At 31.8% G+C, this 25,131-nt stretch overlaps 2 protein-coding genes across 2 annotated transcripts in view; one reads left to right on the top strand and one right to left on the bottom strand.

Annotated features, from left to right (window-relative positions):
- Nucleotides 1–486: 486 nt before the first annotated feature.
- On the bottom strand, nt 487–11,076 carry LOC115888734. Its single transcript, XM_030908555.1, has 4 exons — nt 10,722–11,076; nt 4,212–4,361; nt 716–839; nt 487–663 (listed from the first exon to the last, which is right to left on the bottom strand). The coding sequence occupies exons 1-4, from the start codon at nt 10,800–10,802 to the stop codon at nt 563–565; spliced, it is 456 nt and encodes a 151-aa protein (XP_030764415.1). The 5' UTR covers nt 10,803–11,076; the 3' UTR covers nt 487–562.
- A 3,908-nt stretch (nt 11,077–14,984) lies between these two features.
- Nucleotides 14,985–25,131, top strand: part of LOC115888732 — a 197,494-nt gene continuing 187,347 nt past the window's right edge. Inside the window, exons 1-2 of the mRNA XM_030908554.1 lie at nt 14,985–15,560; nt 20,674–20,787. Coding sequence (XP_030764414.1) covers nt 20,744–20,787 — 44 coding nt within the window. The 5' untranslated portion in view covers nt 14,985–15,560; nt 20,674–20,743. The remainder of the gene's footprint in view (nt 15,561–20,673; nt 20,788–25,131) is intronic.

Genomic DNA, 25,131 nt, shown 5'->3' on the forward strand with positions numbered 1-25,131 from the left:
TTGTTATACGCTAGAAAATCTATTATTTCGACTCATCAGGAGATTGATAATAAGTTTATAATAAATAATAAAAATTATTATAAATATTGAGTAAAAGACATATATATTATCCATTATCCATGACATAATTTTACTTTTGCTTGACCTGTTACGTGTAACATATCGATAGCCAGAGCTGCTCTATATTAATCTAGGTCTGATTGGAGATAGAGCACTCCAATAAAATAAACCATACGCAGTTGAATACGTGTGTATTTACCGGAAGACTGCTTCTACTTGATGCATGTCTTCCGGTAGATCCTATAGCGTGTTGGTGGTTATTCGCTGGAATTACAGCTATATACTAGTTAGAAAAGCTCTATCTACTTGTGCCTGAAGTATAATTACAATTAATTTTAATTAATTAACTTCTCTAACTGTCCTCAAAAATTAAAATAAAATCAATTGGAAATACTGCTTGTTTTATTTTATTACCTACAATTAACACTCTCAGCAAAGAAATCAACAAATTTACATACAAATGTATCAGAAGAAATAATTACAGTCTTCAAAATTAAAAAGTTCACACAACAGTTTGCTCAACTTCGTTTTTTTCTGCCAAATTATCCTTGAGCCATATCTGGTACGTTCCATAGACACAGAACCACAAGAAACATAGGAGAGCTAAAAATAATATTTTGGTTAAAAAATATTTCTCCATGAATAACACACTTACCAAAAACTATAAATATTATTATAAAAGTGACGTTTTTGCTCGTGGTGCTCTCAATATGAATAGTAGCGGCAAACAGACTTAAAAATATCAATAAGGCATACAAGAAGGCATATTTCTGATCTCTCTGAAAAAGAAAAAAGAATGTTTATTATAAACTTACATTAAATTTAAATCAAAGAGGATAGGTAAACCTAGAGAAGTTTTAAATGCTTGTTGACAAAAACCATTACATTTTTCATTACTGATTTCATAGGAATAATATACAGAGTGTCTCAATATTCCGTGGACATAGAACTACTACGTATTTTCAGAATCTGAATAAGTTCATTGGACACAATTTATTTACCTGTATACAAAAGTGCTTCGTTTGTCCGCTAGAAAGCATCCAACTTATCAATAATCTATATATATAAAAATGTAAACACATTTTTGAGATATTTCAAGAACTAGTTTCGATTTGAATGGGATTTGCGAGGCCTATATTTTGCTAAGCACTTTAACATTTGATTTTCACAAAAATAATATAAGAAAAAACACGGGAAGGATAAAAACTACCCCCACCCCTAAATGGTCCTTCTTGTTTCAATTATAAAACTGTATTTTTTTGAAATTTGAATAATTACTTTTAATGACATCTTAGTGTGCGCGTCTCAAAAGTGGCTCACCCACTACAACTTTTTTATATTTTCAGTTAAAAAAACGACATTTGGTATGTTAGTATATGACATAAATAAGGATTGATTGAAGTATTCAATTGTTATCGGTCACTTCCTGTTTCACCGGAAATGACTACAACTTTTGATTTTTAAATGGCACTCTCGGTAATGTTTTTCTTTGTTCGATAGAAAATAACACTCTGAATTTCTATTCAGAGTGTTATTTTCTATCGATAATATTTTGTTTTAGATATATGTCATTCTTGACATATATCTAAAACAAAATATTATTTTATCATCAATATCAATTTCATTTCCGGTGCACTGTTCGGTTTTTATATGATTCAAAATAAAAAATATATAAATTGTAAAATTAGTAATTTTTTAATGGCCATAATGCGTTCTTTCAAAATCATCGAACAACTAAATCATTTCCATAGATCCAGTGACGTACCGTGACTTTGAATTTTCAAATCAAAAACTGACAAATAATTTGTCAAAAAAATCATATTACAGCTATATGTTTTATTTTGCATAAAAATGTTAACTAATAAGTTAGAATAATTATATTTCTTCCCTAACTAAGTGGTTTTATCGCTAAATTTATCTAAAGCTAAGTACAACACAAATCTTAAATACGTGGACTATTATAACAACAAATACATCGTAAAAGATTATTTTTGTAGCATTCTGAAAGAGGATTCAAGTTAAACTTTTTAGAAAATAATTTAAAGGAAAAATGAACCTGCTCGCAGATGCTTGTTCCGAGTAAAATCCTAGAGCTCTATGATTTGCTTTTATAAACTCTAGCACATGATGCAGAATTGCATGAATCTTTGGAGTTATCTTAATACCTAAGTTGAGTATTTCCAATCTAAATTGTTCGATGTCATGTTCAAAATGTTTGTTTAGTGCTTGACCAAAACAACTCAGATTGAATGCCGGATTGAATGCAGAAAACACTGCAATATACTTATTCCTAAAAAAAAGATGTTTAGGTTTTTGCTTCAAAAACTTTGAATAGGATTCTGTACCGGGCGATATCGTCTTCAAAATATCCACTTTCTTTAAAAGTTGTCTGGCGTTATTTCCGTTACATTTTCCATAATGATCTAGTTTCAATCCCGCTTTTTTTTATCCATTCTGTTGCAACATTGGTATTCTCCAATTCAAGACAATTAAATAGTTTTTGAACCACACCTAACAAAAGGTGAAGCTCAGGAGGGGGAATATACTTTAAGACAGGTGTTTCTTCGTCGCCAATGATTAAAGGTATGTTTATACAGTTTTCTAAAAAATAATTGCCCTTTTTTATATGGTTCATTGAACAACAGTTTAAAAAATACAAAAAAAATATTTCAAACAAAAACGCTTACTAAAATCTTTGGCTTTTGTTATATTTCCTCCAGATTGTTGCCACAAATTTTGTATTTTCTGTAATACTTTTTATAGTTCTGAATGATCCTTTAATTTCCATTTCCTTTACATTTACATCACACCATGGGCAAGTGTGAGTGGATGAATTTGACTGAAAACCAAGGAGAATCATAATAAGCTTAAAGTCAGCAGCAAAAGTATAGGAACAAATTCCACATATGGACTGCCGATCTAACGTCTCAAAGAAACTTTTAATGTTAGCATAAGATTCAGACAACTTTGGTCCTAAGCCAATTATGAATAGTTTATTAATTCCAGCACTTTTATATTTCTTGAAATATTCGGGATCATTTTCAGGGAGCACATTCAGACAAACTTTAAGATCCACCACCACTGTCAATGTCAATTTTTTGATGAAAATCTTCAGGTAATTCTCTAATTTCCAAAATATATGATAGAAGACCAGATAAATCTGAGCAGTATACAAAAATTAATATTAACTGAATTAACATTTTTCCTTTAAATTATTTTCTAAAATGTTGTAAACTTGAATTCTAGTTCAGAATGCTACCAAAATAGTCTTTTACGATGTATTTGTTGTTATAATAGTCCACGTATTTAAGATTTGTGTTGTATTTAGCTTTAGTTAAATTTAGCTATAAAACCACTTAGTTAGGGAAGAATTATAATTATTCTAACTTATTAGTTAACACTTTTATGCAAAATAAAACATACAACTGTAATATGATTCTCTTGACAAATTATTGTTTCAGTTTTTGGTCTCAAAATTCAAAGTCACAATACGTCACTGGATCTATGGAAATGATTTAATTGTTCGATGATTTTGAAAGAACGCATTATGGCCATTAAAAAATTACTAATTTTACAATTTATATATTTTTTACCTTGAATCATATAAAAACCGAACAGTGGGTGAAACAGGAAGTGACCAAAAAAAATTGAATACGTTAATCAATCCTAATTTATGTCACATACTAACATAGGTACCGAATCTCGTTTTTTTTTAACTGAAAACATAAAAAGTTATAGGGATGAGCCACTTTTGAGACGCACCCGGTATATGTTATTTTGTAACAGGTATTTTTATGTTTGCTAATTAACATAAATGGCATTAAAAGACCACGGGTATGCTAATTATTTTGTAAAGAATTTGCAAAATGGAAAGCAGTTCCATTAAGGCATTAATAAAACATTTGTATTTCTTTAAATGTCTAAAATCCATCGATAAAAATCCATTAACCAGTAGCTAATGAACTTTTCTTTACAACTTTATATAGGAATATCTAATTATATGTAATTATTGGTGTGTTAAACGTATGAAAAGCTTAAAAATCTGTCAGTTAGATACAATTTTCTATACACTACATTTTTAGTTATACAAAATGAATACAAAAATAAAAATATTACATTCTTTTAATACATTTTTTTTAAATAAGACTTACCTTTAGAACAGCGACTAGAAGAAGAACGCTTAGTATGAGATTGCATGCGGCAAATCCCATTGATAATTTAAAGAATCCTATTTGGAAGTCCTCATTTCCAATGTTTCTGATTTTGAGACTGCATATTATAATTCCAGCTACTCCAAATATCTGAAACATTTATGAAAAGTTTTTTAGGAATCCTGAAACCCATAGAAATTGAATTGTAAATTGTTAAAGTTGATGATTGAATACCCTCTGTACTTAAAACTTTGTTTAAATCTGTCGAACTTAATATTTGTTTAAAAAATATTAATAAGAATGAGTCCATATAGTTTTGCTACTTAACCACTTAACATACAATATGTCTGGATTGTCTTTACAATAAGAGGAAACCTTTTTTATTATTGACATTTTGAAAAAAATGCATTCTTCATAAAGATTTTTGCTTGTTCTAAAATGGTTAATCTCGTTTATATACAGGGTTGTTCACCACATACGACACGGAGTGTTGTAGCTAAACGATTAGATTTTTACAAATTGTAAGTTTCGGGTTCGTTGAAGGACTATTAGAGCTACAATTTTAAAATATTTTTACAAGATACAGAGTGTCCCAAATAAATAAAAAATATCAAAGTTGTATTTTTTTAAATGGAACACCCTGTATATTATTACATTTTTAGTTTCTACGATTAAAATAAAGGTAAATTTGATAAAGGTTTATTACACTTAAACCATACCGTTTTTGAAATATTTTCAATCTTATGAAATTGCAGTCAAAATTTTAAGGCTTCATTTCTCCAAGGGTATCAAAGTTTTTAATACTAAATATTTACTGAAGTTTATTTATTGATCAGTTATTGTGTTGCAATAATAAAAATTATACTACCTTTATAGAGTGTCTAAAATTTTATTTTAAATAATTACTAGCTTTAAACGGCAATAACTTGTTTAATTTAAATGGAATACCCTGTATATTTTATGATAATCAGATGCACAATTTAGTTGTCTATCAAATTGTATTATACCATTTTTTACCTAGAGCTTCAAGTTTCCGTAGAAAATGCATTTTCTTGTAATTTTAATTCATTTATCAATATACCCATGGAATACTGACATTTTAGATTATTTTTAAAGATGTACCAAATTTTTAAAGAGTACAGATACTAATATTGTCGATATAGTTTGTTTATTTCATTAAAAATAAATAAAAAAAAACTGTTTAAATATTTGTTAAGAGAACCAATTAATATGATTCCTTTATTCAAACTACATTAATTAACTGTTTGCGTTGGTTAATAATAATTGCTCCAAATACTAAAAAACTGAATTTTTTATGTGTATTAGACAGTGTGGTAAAAAGTAACACCTTAAAAATGATATTTCATTTTTTGACAAATGCTTATTTGTAACAACACAGACATTCATTTTTATAACTTATTATTATATTGATTTCTGATTCAAATCCACATTTATTTAGAATAATCTATTCACGAACATAATTAGTATGTAATTAATTAGTATTTGAGCGGAAATAATGGTGGTATATTTAATTAATGGTATACTCTTTTATGAAGATTTTGAATAGTTTTCTTTTTACATACAAATGGGCAAGTAATATTATCATTTTGTTAAAAACGATAATATTACTAGCCTGTACATTTTGTACATTTGTTGCTTTAAAAACAATCTAAAATGTCAATATTCCATGGGTATATTGATAAATGAGGTCGAAATTATAAGAAAATGCATTTTTTTACGAAAACTTAAATGGATAGGTAAAATGTGGTATAATACAATTTGATAGACAATTACATTATGTATCTGATTCACGTAAAATATACAGGGCGTTCCATTTAAATTAAACAAGTTATTGCCGTTTAAAGCTAGTAATTATTTAATAAAAAATTTTGGACACTCTGTATAAGGTAGTATAATTTTTATTATTGCAACACAATAACTGATCAATAAATAAACTTCAGTAAATATTTACTATTAAAAACTTTGATACCCTTGGAGAAATGAAGCCTTAAAATTTTTACTGCAATTTCACAAAATTGAAAATATTTAAAAAACGGTAAGGTTTAAGTGTGATAAACCTTAATAAAATTTACCTTTATTTCAATCGTAGAATCTAAAAATAGAATAATATACAGGGTGTTCCATTTAAAAAAATACAACTATAGCATTTTTTACTTATTTGGGACACTCTGTATCTTGTAAAATTATTTCTAAATTGTAGCTCTAATAGTCCTTCAACGAACCCAAAACTTAAAATTTGTAAAAATCTAATCGTTTAGCTACAATACTCCGTGTCGTATGTGGTGAACAACCCTGTATAGGATTGTATATCTCCTACGCGGAGCAAAGGGCTTCAGTGAAAGCTCTCCATCGGGATCTATTTTTGGCAGTTGTTTTTGCTTCCTTCCATGTTGACCCTACTTGTTGAAGCTCATCCAGTATGGAACGTCTCCATGTTTGAGCAGGTCGTCCTTGCTTTCTTTTTCCTTGGGGATTCCACTCCAACGCTGATCTCCCTATATTACTATCAGGTTTCCGCAAGGTGTGAACTATCCAACCCCATTTTCTTTTGCGGATTTAATCCTACTTCTTGTTGGTTTGTAAGATGAAGCAGGTCGGTGTTACGTATGGTGTCTAGCCAAAAGATTTTAAGTATTTTCCGCAAGCAGCGATTGATAAATACCTGTGGACGCTTGATGGATATTTTTGTCCCTCTCCATGTCTCGCACCCATATAATAAAACTGGTATGACGTTGGAATTAAATATTCTTAATTTTGTTTTTATGGAGAGTTGAAGGGAGGTCCAAACTGATTTTATTTGTCCAAAAACTCGCTGCGCCTTCCTGATCCTGCTAACAATATACGCGTCTGCGCCACCGTTTGCTGTTACAATACTTCCCAGATAAGTAAACTCTGTTACATTCTCGACATGTTTGATTCCTACATTGAATGGAGTGTTGTTATTTGTGTTAATGCGCATTGACTTTGTTTTGTCGACGTTTATGCTTAATCCTACTTTGTCTGCTTCTGTTTTTAGCCGTCTGAGCATCACTTCCATGTCTTTGAAGGATTGCGTTGTGAGACAGATATCATCAGCATAATCAAGATCCGTCAGATGCGATGTCAGAGTCCATTGTACTCCCCTAATGTTTGCTGTGGCTTTAGTCAAAACGCTGTCGAGCACGATATTAAATAGAAGCGGCGATAATGTGCAACCCTGCTTTACTCCTGTCCCTAAGTTAAAACTGTCGCTGGTTCTACCGTTGTGCAGCACTTTGCATTCTGTGTTTCTGTAGAGTTCCTTGATTATATTAATTAGTTTTTCCGGAACACCTTTTTGCTTTTAGAGTTTTCCATACCATCGCATGGGGGATACTGTCAAAAGCTTTGACGAAATCTATGAATAATAAGAATAAAGGTAACCTAAATTCTATTGACTCTATGATAATGCGCAATGGGTTAATATGGTCAATGCACGAGTGGTTCGGTCGGAAACCAGCTTGGTTCTCTCTCAGAGTAGGCTCTATATAGGAGTTTAACCTTAAATGAACTATAGAGGATATTATCTTGTGAATGGTGTTTAAAAAAACAATACCCCTCCAGTTGTCACAGTTAGTGGTATCTCCTTTTTTAGGGAGTTTAATAATGAGACCTTGTTTCCATTCATCTGGGATGATGTTAGATACCCAAGCTCTTGTAATTAGAGGATGCAGTATGACTGCTGCTGTGCTAGGATCTGCTTTGAGGAGGTCTGCAGGGACGCTATCTCGTTTATATTTTTCAATTTTTTTTTTCATAATCATTTTTCATAATCTCGTTTATACTTTTCAAAATTTCCATACCGTTTTAGAGAAAATTAAAAGAAACATGAAAATATGGTTGAATTTTTTCCTAGTCCTATAAATCAAAACGCGTTTCTATGGTAATCTAATTTCTTTTTCATTTTTTGATAGATTGTTAATGATTTTTGCGGTTTTAAAATGTTAAGAAGCACCTTTGAATAAGAAGACTAAGGAAGGAGCATAGTGCTATCCATGTATTCATGCATGGTGGGCGGAAAAGCCACCATAAAAGCTCTCTAGGGTGGGGATCCTTGACAGTTCTGTTTGACGATTCATTTGACACATTTGAATTTGATTTGAAATTTTGTGGATCTGTCAGTCTTTACGGAGCTTATTTTATGTTATTTATTATTTATTCTACTACTGATAGTTGTATAAAGGTAGTAAATCTAGATGGAAATTGTGGCAGAACTTAAAATATCAGTGACACTATCGCGATTTATCGAAAAAACTCTAAAATAGTTGGTTGTGTAGCGTGCGGTAGATCTCGGCAAAAATTGAGTGAAATAATGGAACAACTTTTCGCTAGTAAGTGACTATATAATATACATACGTGTAGTAAACTGATCATTTATGAAATTCACTTAAATTAACTAAATTATATATTTTTCTTGCATTTTAGCTTTTATTTATTACTTGTCAAAGATTAGATGTCAAAGAATTTAGATACGTTAATTTGACTTACCTGCTTCAGTAGCGTATCGGATGTTTGTGTTAATAAATACTTATTATAACTTATCTATTTTTATTAGAATTATATATTTTTATAACAATTTTAATAACTACCAACATTTATTCACAACGTAAAATAAAACAACAAATTATTGAGTCTACCCCACGTCTACCCTACATCATAGTTTTACATTTTTTAAATAAAATTAGAACGACACCGATAAACCGGAATTTAAGTCGGCCATATTTGAGGCCCATCGCGGTGTACCTAAGATTTTTGATATGCTCCTTCCTTAGTCTTCTTATTCAAAGAGAAGCACAAAGTTTATTTAGTTCAATGCTACGGAAATGCATCTATCAAAGAATGAAATCGAAATTATATTACCATAGAAATCCTTTTGATTTTTAGGACTTGAAAATTGAACCATATTTTCATTTTTTTTTTAATTTTCTCTAAAACTGTATGAAAATTGGAAAATTGGGATTAACCAGTTTAGAACAGGCAAAATTTTTGATGAAGAATGCATTTTTATCAAAATGTCAATTATATAAAAGGTTATCCTCTTGTAAAGAAAATCTGTAGAAAAGAACAAATAAAATAATGACACTTTTTCGTTATTGGATTAACATCGATAGTTGTTTACTCAAAAATTAGACCATGTATCAACGAAATAGAACACAAAACGACCTAAATCAAACACATAAGCATTCACTGCTAATTACGGAATTTGCGAAATCGATCAACAAAAAGTCAATAGACGTACATTTTTTATTTTAATACGCTATTAACCGGTTCTTCTCTATTTTTTTATCATTTTTTGATCAATAATCACTAATTGATTCTTTTTCATATTTCGTTTTAATGAGATTTATTTTCTTATAATTTTCAATAATAATAATTTTTCTATAATATAGAAGAATCCTACTTCTCAGCATACAGTAAAAAATATTTGACTGAATTATTAAGAAAAAGAAAATCGAATAATATACAGGGTATTTCTCAAATGTGGCTCACCCCTATTATTTTTTTTTTTATTTTTTTTTAGATAAAATAACGAGACTTGGTACGTTAGTATATGACATAAATCAGGATTAATTGACGTATTCAATTGTTTTCGGTCACTTCCTGTTTTACCGGAAATGACTACAACTTTTGGTTTTTAAACGACATCCTCGGTATTTTTTTACTTTATTCGATAGAAAATAACATTCTGAATAGAATGACACATCATATGTCAACTTTTGACATTTTCGCATATAGTTTATTTGAAATTGTAACATGCGATTCACAACGAAAATTTGCAGTGTGTGGTACCGAAATATCCAGTGTGTGGTACCAAATTATTTGTAAAAAACTGCTTTTTCCAGAAGATATGCTAATGAGCCACCCTCGTTCCATTTGGCAAAATTGAGTTATAAGTAAAAATACGATTTGAGCATCTTTTAACCGACCAGAAGAAGACACCAAAAAAAAATAAAACGATCAAATCTAGTTTTCCAAGGCTCCTTAACAAAGCCATGGCACTCTAGACTGAAATTTTAAATACTATTTTTTTTTTGAAAATTTCACAAATTGACAGATATGTTATATCATTCTATTTATAATTCAGAATGCAATTTTCTATCAACAAAGTAAAAAATACTCAGGATACCATTTAAAAATCAAAAGTTGTAGTAATTTCCGGTGAAACAGGAAGTGACCGAAAGTAATTCAATACGTCAGTCAATCCTGATTTATGACATATCCTAACATACCATATCTCATTTTTTTATCTGAAAAAATAAAAAAGTTATAGGGGTGAACCACTTTTGAGAAACGCTTTTTTTGTAATTATTAATACACTGGCTGTCAGATTTTTTTTTTACTTTACAGAAAAACAGTTTTTAGAATATTAAGATATTGGTTTATCACTAGGTATCTAAATAACATGTCATAGAAGAAATACTTAAAAATATAAAAAAAAACTTTAATAAAATGTAACAAACTCGTACTTACAAAATTAATAACCATAATCAAAAACCACCAAACAGTCATTCTCCTGTTATAGAACTTCGTTTGAGTCATCTCTTTATCCATTTTTTCCCCCAATCACAAAAAAAAACGCACTATATGTTTCACTTCAATTCAAATCTTGGGCAGTTCATTTCTCTATAACTGAACTCCGACAATTACATATTTGTTGTCTAAACATTCCAAAATCAACTAAACGCGAAGAAATTCAAACACTTTGAATTTACCTGTGACTCGTTTAAACTAAATCATTTCTGTAACATTTTTAAGGTCTGGAAGATCATCGCTATTGGGCGCTATCTTCGAATTTAACATGTTTACAGTAAAAGACCTAGTTTTGGCATCGGGGGTGGAATTCTGTATGTTGTTGGCTTTACCTCATCGCATCCATTTTCTATAGAAAAAAAAACAAGGCTTTATTGTACAAAAAGCCAAAACAGCTTCATCAACAAAGCATTCACAAAACAAATATACAAATAATAAAAGAAAATGTCATACAATACAAATCAATTCCAAAAAATTTACGTCATAAAATTACAAATAAAACATATATGGACATATTGCAGAACACAGGCGTATCTAGAAAATTTTACAAAAGGAAAACTGTAAATGGATAAAATCATGTTATATATCATTAAATCAAGAGTTATAAAATATAAAATATTAAATACTAGACCTTTAACCAGTGTGTGAGATGATCAAAATTTTAAAATTCAAAATTGTTCATGATTAAACATCAACAAAAAAGTCGTTTACCGCATATAGGGCTCTCTCCAGTAAGTATGATTTCAGAGCTTTGCGAAATGCGGGAAAGAATGAAAGTGACTTGATATTCGAAGGCAAATGATTGTACATTTTCCTGGCATTGTACAGTATTGAGCCCTTAACTAGTTCTGAGCTCGGGGTTGGCAGATAAATATCGTGCTCCGCATTCCTAAGTGGATAGTTGTGAGAAGACCTTTCCGGAATAGAGAATATTAGAATATGTCCTTGCGGATTAAGCAAACGGATTCAAAAATGAATAAGGCAAGAAGAGTCAGTATTTTGAAATTTTTAAAGAAATTCTGGCAGTGAGTCCTACTGTTTAGTCCCAATAAGTATCGACCTGCTCTCTTTTGAAGTTTGAAAATACGATCTCAAAAAGGGCATAATAGACCATTCTAGAGGTTGATGAGTTAAGTTCCTTACAAACTGATCTTAACGCAAAACAGGCAGAGCTCAGTTTCTTTGATAAGGCTTCGATGTGCAGAAACAGCATATACAGGGTGTCTCAGGCTGACGGTGCATTAGAAGTTTCTAGAGCTCATTAGCGTAACTAGCAATTCATCCTGGGGGGAGCCTGGGGGAGCCTGTGGCTGGAGCCTAGGGGGAGCCTAGGGCTTTTATTTTTTAAAATGTGAAGAATAATTTTAAAAAACACATTTTTTTGAATAAAACCTTTACATGAATTACTCTATCAATAAATTTCATAGAATTGCTTATCAAACCCGCGTTCCCGTAGATTATTTAAGTACCTACAAATTTTCTAAAAAAATAAAAATTAACACATTTTGTTGAACACAACAAAATAATATTAACGAAACAAAACTAGAAAACCTCATTTTTACTACATCGCAAGCAAATAAAAATTAATCCGTAGCCAAGAGTCATAATTCAAGATTTCTCTGGGGGGTGCCCAGCAGTACCTGGGAGGGCCCGGCACCCCCGGGTACCCCTGTAGTTACGCCAATGCTAGAGCAATAATACCTAGATCGGAGATTTTTCTCACATCATTGTTTCACAATGAGATTTATCGATTAAAAATATTTTCAATATGGCCGCACTCCCAGAAATAGCGGAAGTTGACAGCAACTTTCGTATTTTAAAGGGGTACCCCCATTTTTTGAAAAATGATTTTGATAATTTTTTTTTGATAGCTACGGCCAATATTATATGACATTCAAACAATTTAATTTTTGAAATAGATAGCCATATGCCTTCTTTTTATGTTACAGTGGCTGTTTTAATCACTAAATTTGACATTTAGGCTATACAAATTCTTTTGACAGGGAGTTTTTTTCCTCCAAAAATTTTAAATATTTTTTTTCTCAAAAACGGTTAATGTTAGATATATAGTGTTTGATATCAAAAATCATAAAATTTTACAAAGAATTTAGGCATGTAATAAAAAAGTGGGATACCCATTTAAAATAAAAAAGTTGCTGTCAACTTCCGGTATTTCCGGAAGTACCGCCATATTGAAAATATTTTTAATCGATAGATCTCGTTTACTGATTAGAGGACATAAATAAACGAATTTTCCTAATATGTATAAGATTCTGAAACTGATGTAAAAGAAAGCTTATCTCAAAGTTACCCTGTAAAATGAAGTTACAGTGTAAAAGTTAGCTGTAAGCTTACGAAGTTCCACCCCCGTTTGGTCCAGCCGCGTTCGAGGGGTTGAACGACTGGATGGCGCCAGAAGTATGGACGTGCGCCTTTCCAGATCTAAGAACTATGATTAGAGAGCAACTTTTACCAATATGATGGATAGAATTCGCTATACATAGAGAATGGAAATAGGAGTCAAAACCAGAGTCATTTACATGGGTTAAAAAGATTTTTAATTTTCTTTTAATTTGAAATAACTTGAAAAATCATCTTATTATTTTAATTTTTTTGTCACGTATAGCGGGTGCTTCTCAAAAGTGGCTTACGCCTATAAGTTTTTTTTTTATTTTTTCAGATAAAAAAACGAGACTTGTTATGGTAGTAAATGACCTAAATTAGGATTGATTGACGTATTCAATTATTGTTTTTGGTCACTTCCTGTTTCATCGGAAATTATTACAACTTTTTATTTTTAAATGGCACCCTCGGTATTTTTTTTTTACTTTATTCGATAGAAAATGACATTTTCTGAATAGAATGGCATATCATATGTCAACTTTTGACATTTTCGCTTAATAAACAATCGTATTTTCAATCTAGAGGGCCATGGCTATGTTTGAAATACTAATTTTTAATCAAGGGGCCTTGAAAAAATAGATTTGATCATCTAATGTTTTTAGTATCTTATCCTGGCCGGTTAAAACATGCCCAAATCGTATTTTTAATCATATCTCATTTTTTTTTCAAATAGAACAAAGGTGGCTCATTAGCATATTTGGAAAAAGCATTTTTTACGAATAATTTGATACCACACACTTGGTATTTCGAGTCATTTTTGTTATGAACCGTCATGTTATAATTTCAAATAAACCATAATGTGAAAATGCTTTTATGCCTAGGCGTAAAAATTACCCTTATTTACACCAATAGTACCGTATGATCGAAAAAAAAACGGCGTCCAATTAGCTTGGAATAAGCATCGATGACATTCCCTATATATAATTTTACATATAAAATGACAGCGATATTCATTTCATAGCCATCGCTGACGCCGTTTTTTCATATTGTATATTGTTTAGTTGTTTTTTTAGGGAATATAGTAAAATAGAATATTGTCTCATTAGATTAGGAGTTTAAATTATATGTTCTTGAAAAAAAAACACAAAAAATTGACACGTACAGGCGCGTGAACCACAAAAAGTACATTTTTTCTCCGAATAGAACATGCTATTTTTTTTTCAAACGTTCACAAGTATTTTTTTAAACAGTTTCAAACCATTTCAAACGTCGAAAATAATATAAAAAAGTAATACCTTGTAAGTAATAATACATATATCGAGAAACTATGATTACACTCGTTGAATTTGATATTTTATGTCAGTTTAATAATATATTTTTGTATTTTAGTGCTTAAATGTAAGAGTAATACTTTTATGCCTAGGCGTTAAAATTACTTTTTTATATTGTCAATCACGTCCCAAAAATTAACACTTTTTTGTGACGTTTGAAAAAAAAAATAATTTTCTTGACAATTTTACGAACGATAATTAAATATTCAATTGAAAATCAATAGTTCGTTCACAAATAAATGTAAATTTTAGAAAAAATAACAATGTACATTTTTATTTAATTGTTCTATAAATACATTGCATCCTATGTTATAAAAAAAAATTAATACATTCTAAGCAACCTGGTCAAGTTTCTTACAAACTTGATCACCATAGATTTATGTCCAAAATTAAATATAATTATTAAAATTTATTTAAATCTCGTACAGGTTTCTTCTAAAAAACTTACGCAGCTTTAGAACCTAATCAACAGATGGCGCCACATATCTAACATTTATTTTTCCAAAGCCTATATTGACCGTTTATGTATTTTTGTATTTAGCGAGCGAGAATGTCAACAAATGAAAATTTCGATTTTCCACGGCTTTCCGCGTATTATCTCGCGCACAATTCGGCCATAACCTAGAAAAATACGGGAAAATAAGTGAAAAACTTCGAAAAAATCGTGTTTTTAATCGCGCATTCCCGCGTCCTTATTGGCCAGTTTGTTAAAACACGGAGGCAAATAATGGTAATACGCAACTGATTTTAATATTATAATTATGGATTTTTATTTTTAAATATGAGTCAGATTTTGTTGTTTTTTTTCTTCGTCGCGAACATCGGTCGAAGAGGGAAAATAACGATTGAAATGGATTGAAAATTGAATTATACAAGTTTTTTAGCGCTTTTTATTATTTTTTTCTTGTAATAAGCGTTCAATTTTCTTTTTTCTGTAATTTCTAAACATATGTCGGCTTATTTCTTTTGAGTGTTGGTGTTCTTGTTTGATGAAAAAATCAAAATAAATATGATCTAAAATGTTTTTGAATAGAAGAACAGTTTGCGCGTAAAAAAGTGAGTGTGTTAGGCAGTGAAATGAACATGGAGCAATACTTGGCATGAGGTAATTCATTTTTTTATGCTTATATGTTTTATTTAATATATATTTAATTTAATTAACATTTAAAATAATACCTTACGACCGAAAAAAAAAACAACGTCAAAGGCCTAGATGTCATTTACTTGGCCCGTCCTCTTCTTTATTTTTTATAGCATTTACTGTAATTTTTACTTTTATATTAAGTAAAAACGATTTTATATCAATTAATAAATGACGTCTAAAGATTGACATCGCCAAAATTATCATCGACTCTCATTCCCCAGCCGTCTTTGACGCCGTTTTTTTTCGATCATACGGTATTTGAATGCTAATATTTCAATACCTCTCAATATCGTTATATACAGGGTGACCCTATGTACTGGAAAAGCTTTGTATCAGGTTTTAAGTTTGAAATTTCATTCCATACTCTCATTTCAACAAATATACAGGGTGGTCCGATCTATATTCCGGAAACTTCGGCATCATATTCTGCCAATAAAAATAAGTAAAAAAGTTTCTATAAATGTATGTCCTACAATGCTTAATTTTGGAGATACAGGGTGTAGAAGTTTCATTTTTATTTCAATTTTTTTCAAATAATTTATGAAGTAACGTCAATATTTGGTTGAAAATTGGTATCTGGGAGTTTTTTTTAACATGAAAAATTTGATTTTGATGTCGTTATAACTCCTACTTGTAGAGGGCGCCAGCTACATACTTTTAAACTGCTTTGTACCGGTATAAAACTACTGCGAGTATAAAAATATGCATTTAAAAAGGTCTCTACTTTTGGTCTCTACATAAAAAAATATCCCGAATACAAATCGGACGACCCGTTACCCTGTATACAGGGTGACCCGATGTAGTCTGGAAAAGCGTTGTCTCGAGTTTTAAATTTGAGATTTCACTCCATAGAGTTTTTCGAATACTTTTTATATTTTTTGATAAAAGTGATATTCGTTGGAAGTCAACGATATAGATTTTAATAAAAAATACAGAGTGTTACATGTTACATTTAAAAAAAATCATTTTAAGAAGAATCTGCAAAACGAAATGTGAGTTATTTTGATAAACAGAGAGATATATACAGGGTGACCCAGTGTTTCATTTAAGAAACATTCTCAAAATGCTTCCATAAATATATAAGGTGATTCAAATATACCGTTTCGTTTATTTTTTCACTCACAATCAGTGAGGTTTATAAGAATCCAATTTGAAAAATACCATCATGTCATTGTCATATTCTATACCGCGTAATTCTATAAATATGACGATTTAACATTTAAATTTCTGTATATGTATTTAAAGACCTTCAGAATTATTTGGTTTCGTATAAAGATTATATTTTTTATGATTGAATTATAAATGCATAGTTGATTCAAATTTTTCACTATATTAGTAGTATTACTTGACAAATTTCATAATTCTAGACCAACGGAAAATATCCTATAAGTTGTGTTTCTTTTGAGGGTGTTTCCTTTGAGAATGTAAACCTGAAAAAAGACCTTAAAAATTATAAATTATTGATTTTTTTAAAACGAACTATTTGACGACAGCGATGGTTTAAATTGCTTAAAATTTATTACAGTGTAACCCAAAACTAAATATACCGCAATTCTCTGTTTTTTTCAAATGGAAAACATGGAAAACTACAGACTATCCCATATAGCACGTCCAAATGAAATTACGTTTCTAAAAGGGAGACACATGAGAAACAAAATATGTTAAAGCGAACCTAAGTGTTCATCTAGTTCTAACATATTCATATGAGATACACGCAGGTTTATATTGATAGAATTGTGTGATACAGTGTTTACTAGTTGTATACCGTATGCACTCAAGATTCTAAAGAGTTTTTTGTAACGTAACAAATAATTATTAAAATTATGAAATCTGACGTCGGTATATGAGACATACAATGTATAAGTCATATGTATGTGTGATACTTCGTGTCATAGTTGTGCCTATAGTACACACCTTGTAAAAATGTGACGTATACACATAATATAAATATCTATATAGACACTTTGTAATAGTGTACTGTTGTGTCTACATTCTAGCATGAAATGAAGGTGTGCGCATGCGCGGATAGCCTCAGCGTAGATACACTGACCAAGTGTATCTTATGTGTCCTCTTTCCTTTCTCCTTTCTAGGAGTGATATGTGTTAGCAGCCATTATTGTTTTATCATTCGGAAGCTCTATATAAATGTTCTGTTTGTGTGTAGTTTAAAAGAGATTTTAAGGTAAGCACAAGTTTTTAATTACCTTGTTACACCTTCCTAAGAGTATTATTAATATTATAGCAGCGACTCTTCCCTTACTCGATACCTAATTTACCAAATCTTGACTCCAATGAATGAAAACTCCAAATATTCTCGTATAATGATAAAGAGGTTAGCTGAGTTAGCTCTGCAATATATTTTTTTTTAATATGGAAATAATAAAAATCTAAATGGACCAGAGAAAGAAAGATTTAAACACTTCAAAGAACTTCTTACACTGATATTCGGTAAGTTATTGATGGATCAATATACAGATATGTTTAATATTCAATAATCAGTTTCATATAAAATTTAAGAGTGAGATTGTTAATCTGGAAATAAAATACAACAAAGTCCAACAGAGTGCTCGATGAATTAGTATGCTAATAAACCAACTGCTTGGAGGGAAAAGAGGAGAAAAAAATGACTAAACGAGGTCCATCAAATCGTAGCGATATACCAGTGTTTCTATTTTAGTATGTTGTTATACTAGGTACTTATATTTTTAATATATTTTGATACAAATTCTGTTCTTTTACAGTGTTTTCTTACTTCTGGTTTCTGCAATGTAAATAATTATTATTATTGTGTTATTTGCGCTATTGCGTTCCATGATATAAAGAAATATAAGAATTTTATTTTTTAACCACTTAATCCATTTTATGGAAGAAAAATGGTACATTTAGTACAAAACAAAAATGGAACAATTTTAAGGCTACTTCTCTTGAACTTACGATCGAGATACTTTTGGAAAATACAAAGTTTTGCATTCCTAATTTTCATTCTAAAAAGATATAATTGGTATCATTGAATAAATATTTCTTAAAAAGAACGAAAAGTTAGGCATCAAAACTTGTATTATTTCCTAAATTCATTCATAAGAAGTAGTTTTATCTAGCACAAGATGTATATACGAAGCAAAATACATACGTATACACGCGGTAGTCACAACTGCAATGTGTAAACATAGTTTAAACGTAATACACAAGCACTGTGTATCCTACGGCACACTGTGTATCCCTTACTTTGTGTATACGTAAATGCTATACTGTGGCTACATTGTGAGGCGGACGTACAACCTTTGTGCATACGTGTTGAACTACAATGTGTAAACGTAGCATATTTACATCGGGGGAATTGTCACCCTGTGTCTACATCTAATAATGTAAACATATCGTAAATGTGATTTGATGTGCTGTATGGGACGCCACTGATTACTGTCTAAGTACGCCCCTGATCTGCAGCTTAATTACAAATTCGCAAATCCCATTTCGAGCGCGCTCAATTTGCAATCCTTTACTTTTACTTGCACCTGATATTTGGGCATGGGCGTCGCATTTTTTTTCTGCACAGTTCGGCTGTAGGCAGGTTTGCCATTTAAGAGATTGGTCTGCGTGGGTGCGTGAACTAGTTGAAGGAGATCAATTTGGAATTTATCGGAGACAATGAGGCTATATGTCAAGAGAACGAATCGCAAAGCTGTAAAAGGCGCGAATATACACCATCCATATAGAAAGCAGTGGGGTCCCTTCGTCTCTTGTAACAAAATCATTCAATTTCTTAATTTAGATTATTTACATTTTTAATTAAGGGTAAATTTGTCCTGCAGCAGGTGATGGAAAAAAAGATAGCAGTAGATCAAGAAGTCCATCTAGCATTTATTGATTTGGAGAAAGCGTACGACTCTATTCCCCGCAGCAAGATATGGGAAGTATTGAATATCTTGGAAGTAGATAGACCTTTGCTTAAGATAATAAAAGAGCTATATAAAGAAAATGAATCGTACGTTAAGATAGGACACAGGCTATCTAATCCAATTAACACCACAAAAGGGTTGCGACAAGGATGCAGCTTATCTCCTTTGATCTTCAACGCTTACGTCGAAGTAGCCCTTAGGGAATGGAAGACGAAATGTCAAGGTATGGGAATACCCATTGAGGACAACACACTATTTACCCTGAGCTTTGCAGACGATCAGGTCGTGATTGCGCAGTACTCATACGATCTAGAGTTCATGACTAAGAGGCTTTATCAAGAATACAACAAATGGGGACTTCAGGTTAGTCTAAAGAAGACCGAATACTTAGCTGTCAATTCCAATGCTTGTTTTGAAGTCTTCATTAATGATAACGTCCAGACTCAACAAGTAGACAAATTTAAATACCTGGGTGCTACTATCAACAACGAGGGTTTGGGCAAAGTAGAAATACAAACCCGAATTCAGAAGAGCAAACAAGTTATTGGATGTCTTAACAGCCTCTGATGGGACCGAAACTTGTTTGCAACAACTAAAAAGAGACTTGGAAGAACATTGGTGGAGTCAGTTCTTTGCTATGGTTCAGAGCTATGGACTCTGAGTGCAGACGCGAAGCGCAAAATCCAAGTTGTTGAATGGACTACCTTAGAAGAAGTGCAGGTATATCTAGGATGGAAAAAAAGACAAACATCGAGGTCAGGCGTATCATGAATGCATCGGAGGAGACAGTACTGGATCGAATCGAAAAATCCAGCTTAAAATGGTTTGGACATGTTCTGCGTATGCCGGAGAACAGGTGGCCAAAAAGAGTTTTTCAATGGGCTCCCCAGGGCAGAAGAAAGAGAGGTAGACCTAGAAAATCCTGGAACGGAACGGTTACGGAAGCAATGGAAGCTCGTAACCTAGAAGCTGATGACGCTCTAAATCGAGATGTGTGGCGTAGGGTAAGGGGAAGGCAGCAATAGGCTGTAGTTGGAAATGAGTATTAAATACTTAAACCAAATCCCGTTTATATATATATATTATATATATATAATTAAGGGTAAATTATTTTTCTGTCAATTTTAGATGTCGTCGTGCAGTTGCAGAGACTTTAAATTTATTAATCTTTGTTTCAGGATGGATACTAACTTTAGCAAGTATCCAAAGTGCAAGACCAACGATTCCTGATGGATATCGGAGGTACCTATGACCTCGATTCAAGGTGGCCTGATTGCTGGCCCCTTTACAAGGTACGTAAATTTCAATTGTACCGGGTGTCCCACTAAGAATAGCTCTCGGCTGTATCTCGGAAACTATTAGCCGTAGGGTTTACGGAAAAAAATATTTATAACTAAAGATGCTATGAGAAATTGCTGGAAATTATTTTCAAGTTTGTAGAACGACCGCTAGGGGGCGCAACTGCAACAAAAAATATGAAAATGGAGTTTTTACACAATTTTGCCTAGATAAGGTGTGCTATAAGTAATAGCTTCATAATCTTCAGTAAATTTTGAATATTTTTTGTTAGAGCCATTTTCCCCTATCTACCAAAATAAAGTGGTGGGGGAAGGATAGATCTGTTTTTATTTAAATATTAATAACTCTGGACTGGATGATCGGAATCCAACAAGCGAGGGCTCGTTTAAAAGAGCGTTTCTTACTCTATATTGTACCATATAAACAATAATAATAAGCTTTTGAACGTAGACGCTAGGGGGCGTTGTCTTCCAATTTAACAAACATTGCGCGTTTTTTCAAAAAAATTAAATGCAATAGTATATGTAATTTTAGCTGATAGTAAAGAGTAGTAAGAGCTTCTTCGCGTAACACTTGACAGCCATGTGTCCTGTCAAGAGGTCTGTTGTAATCCGTACTTTATTCTTGCTAGCAGTTCTTTTACAGTTTTAGAGCTAGGTCTTTGGATAAAAGCCTTGCTGTGCTTGTGCCCCTGTGTGGTTTTCCAGTGGACATTCTGCTTTTTCCTGATCCAGAGTTTTAGTGCACTACGGGCCATACTGTAACGTTTTTAGTTCGTTACATGTCTTTTTTATATATAATATATGATGTCTGGCCTATCATCACCGGATTCCCTCTCGTTCAGGCCGGATAGTTTATTTGACGCGTAATTTTTACGTTCCCTAGTCGCCAACCCTGTTATCGTTCGACACAACCCTGTTATTGCTCTGAGAAGGCGCTGTCAACATCGCTTCTGTCAACTGTCTCCGTGCTTAACCTCACTTTGTTTTGACGCTCTGTTGTATCCCAGCTTTTGGAAATGGTGATTATTTAAGTCTTGCTGTATAATTTGAATCAGCTGCTATTTCGAGGCTACAGGTAAAGATGAGTTATTACCTTTTATAGATTCGATATTATTATTGAATATTTTTAGGGTAGAGTTACGGATGTCCCAACTTGTATTTGTGTTTTGCTGGCACGTTGGCGTCCCTTTTCTTTTGTCCTCCAGAATGTCACATGGAAGAAAGGACATGTTGTTTATTATTTATTGAGCCCTCGGAAGTATTTCGAGGTAGGTTTATTTTGTTTATTAGACCTTGTTTGGTTTTAAACAAGAGTTTCATATTATTAGGGTCCAAGGTACGGACTATTTCCAAGATACGGACTGTGTCCAAGGTACGGACTGTGTCCAAGGTACGGACTGTGTCCAAGGTACGGACTATTTCCAAGGTACGGGTAGTGCCTTATGTACAGACATTCTCTTATGTACAGATGTCCTGTGGACGAGTGTCCCCAATAAGAACGATTTTTTCTTATATCTAAGTGCCACAGCGTGGATGTAGCTTGAGTCCCATGCCGCTTCACTCCCATTTCTAAGCCTAGTCAGTAGCTACGGCTGTAAGGATTTATGGTGTCCTCAATCTGGCCCCTTTTGTTGTTTTGACCAACAGGATCGCCGACAGACAGTACGGAGATGCTAGACCACCTCACGCTGCTACTGTTTGAAGCAAGGTTACATAAAAGAACAGCTAAGTGTATATTTAAGTTCTAGTTTTACATTTAACATCTAAAATATTTTCAGTCTTAAACAATAACGTACATCTTAAGTAATATCGTACAGACTATGTTCAGTGGTTAGATTGTTAAGAACATTCATGTCGATATAATCTTTAAAATATAATTTAGATCTTAGGTTTCATTGCATTACGTCTTGTAATGGTATTACTTTTATAGATATTATTGCACTATTTTAATAGATGGATAATCAAACATAGATTCTAGAATCTACAGGTTGTAACATCTTCGATTTAGCATCATATGGAATATATCAAATTAATTAAAGTAATGCTACATTTCATATTTTCTCTTAAACTTTACATGTCCTGTATTTTATCGTAGTTGTTTTCATTGATATTTAGTACAACTCTTACCACCACTTTCTTTGACATATAACCACTATATATTTACTAGAACTCTACAATGTCATGTATCAGCAAAGAACGTCATGAATAAATATAGTCATTAGTTTTAAGTATTATACAACTGTGTTTTCTTTCTCTGTACATGCCTGTGCGCCCAATATCTATATATCTTTTGTTAATTATTACTGATTAATTTTCTCTCTAGTGAAATACCTTATCCACGACTGCTCTCCGATGAAAAGCTGCCGTTCGCAGTGGTAGTGGTTTAAAAAAACGCTACAATACATTTGGGTATTCCCAGTACTGGTTCTGGACCAAGATAAGATGCCGATGATCTATGCCTAGCTAGCTCATCGGCTTTTTCGTTGCCTTGGATGCTGCTGTTGCCCGGCATGCGGCACAGAATAATTTAATTCCTAGATTTTAGTAACAACAATCTTGTCATGGGGTTTTTAACAGGACAGTCTCCTCAATGGACGCGAATGCAAATTTTGTGGGGAAAATGCGGAAACACTAGAATAAATGCGCCAAGACGACAACCATTCGTGTATTTGACTGGTATTGACAGTTGACAACCAACCAATGGCGAAAAATTCGGACTTTTTTCAAGACATAATTAATTTACTAATACTTTCATAAAAGTTCTTTAGATACTCTCTTCTCTCAAGGAATGGATAATAAACCAAAAAAAAATTGTTCGAAAAAATATTCTTTTAAAATCGAGTATAAAAACTGTTTGCAAGCGATGTTGTCAGGTCCTTAAATAAAGCTGATGCGATCGTTCGTGTCTGCCACAGTCTGGTTATCTATATTTACGCAAACCCACCGTGTAGCATTGTCCTTCCATTGTTTAAAGCCATACACAAAAATATTGTTGTCATGCTCTTTCTCTCGTCGTATTAATAATTCAAGAGCGCTTTGAATTATTAACGTTTGAGATCATTTTAAAATTATAATTTTAAAACATTCCGTATTTGTTAAGTCACTTTGATTTTACTTAATAAAAAATTCCTATATTTGATATCAATTAAACTTTTAGTTACGTAATCGAGGGCCCAATTTTTAAATTCATTGTTGCTCATCCATGAACTGACTAAGTGGAATTTAAATTTCCCGCTGGTAATTCTGCTGTAAAAAATGCCAAGTTGCCACATTTATTTATTTATTTCCTGACATTGTCATCCATTTTGACACTTTTGTATTACGAGTTTTTGGTTTAAATGAATTGTGTTGTAAAACTTAAAGCTTAAAAACTTTTACTAGCAGACCTTGCAGTCAAACATTGTTCTTTTTAGAACCTCTTTTAGTACGAAGTTACAAGATAGCTTAATAACCGTAAATAAACTAATCGCAACTTTATTAGAATATTTTGAACGGGAAAGCGCTAGTTATACTCTGTTTTTTTTCTCAGGTAAGATTTCGACAGACGATGACAGAAGAAAAGCAGATGACGTCCCATACCAATCTATTTATTTTACTAAAAAAAGTTTCTAATAATTTTTAAGTTATCTATGGATGGGTTTAAATATAAATCCGTCATGCGTCGTGTCTTGTTGTTTTTAACCAGTTTTATTGGTTTATTTAAAAAATGACAGATCGTATTTCAATTATATTGGTTTGACGGAACGATGAACGACAAACGGACGCCGATGCGTATGAACTCGCCTTTAGATTTTTGTCATTTTTGACGTTTGTCAAAGTCTTGCCAAATTATAGGTTATAATTTTGTGTCAACTTTTGTTAAATACCCTGCGTTTTGGAAGATGATGCATTTTGATTCGTATTATTACGCGTGTTTTGTGTCTTTTGAAGTCAAGTGGAGGAAAAATCGAGTGAAAATTAATTGTAGACCCAGAGCACAGTTTATGGTTAATACTCGCCAGGCAGAAAGTCTTATACACCAATGAAGTTGCCATCGATAAAGTTTGTATACCATTTCGTCGTCGATAAGTGCATCTCGTATATGGTAGAAGGATCAAACTAAACACATACTAAAAACTGGAGTAGCTGTAAAATATTGACATCACACGATAGGTAAATAATGGATTTTAGTACTGCAGAAAAATAATGTTAAAAGGTACTGGTTAAAAAAAATAAGATTAAAGTTAATCAATCAACCTTTAAGGTATAAAATTTGGTAGGTGTTATTAATAAAATAGTTTGTTTTATTTACCTATGTTGTTTTATTTATTCCTGTGGAATATTACAAATTTGTAT

The sequence above is a fragment of the Sitophilus oryzae genome, unplaced genomic scaffold (genome assembly GCF_002938485.1).
Source record: "Sitophilus oryzae breed Bouriz unplaced genomic scaffold, Soryzae_2.0 scaffold_808_pilon_pilon, whole genome shotgun sequence".
NCBI lineage: Eukaryota > Metazoa > Arthropoda > Insecta > Coleoptera > Curculionidae > Sitophilus > Sitophilus oryzae.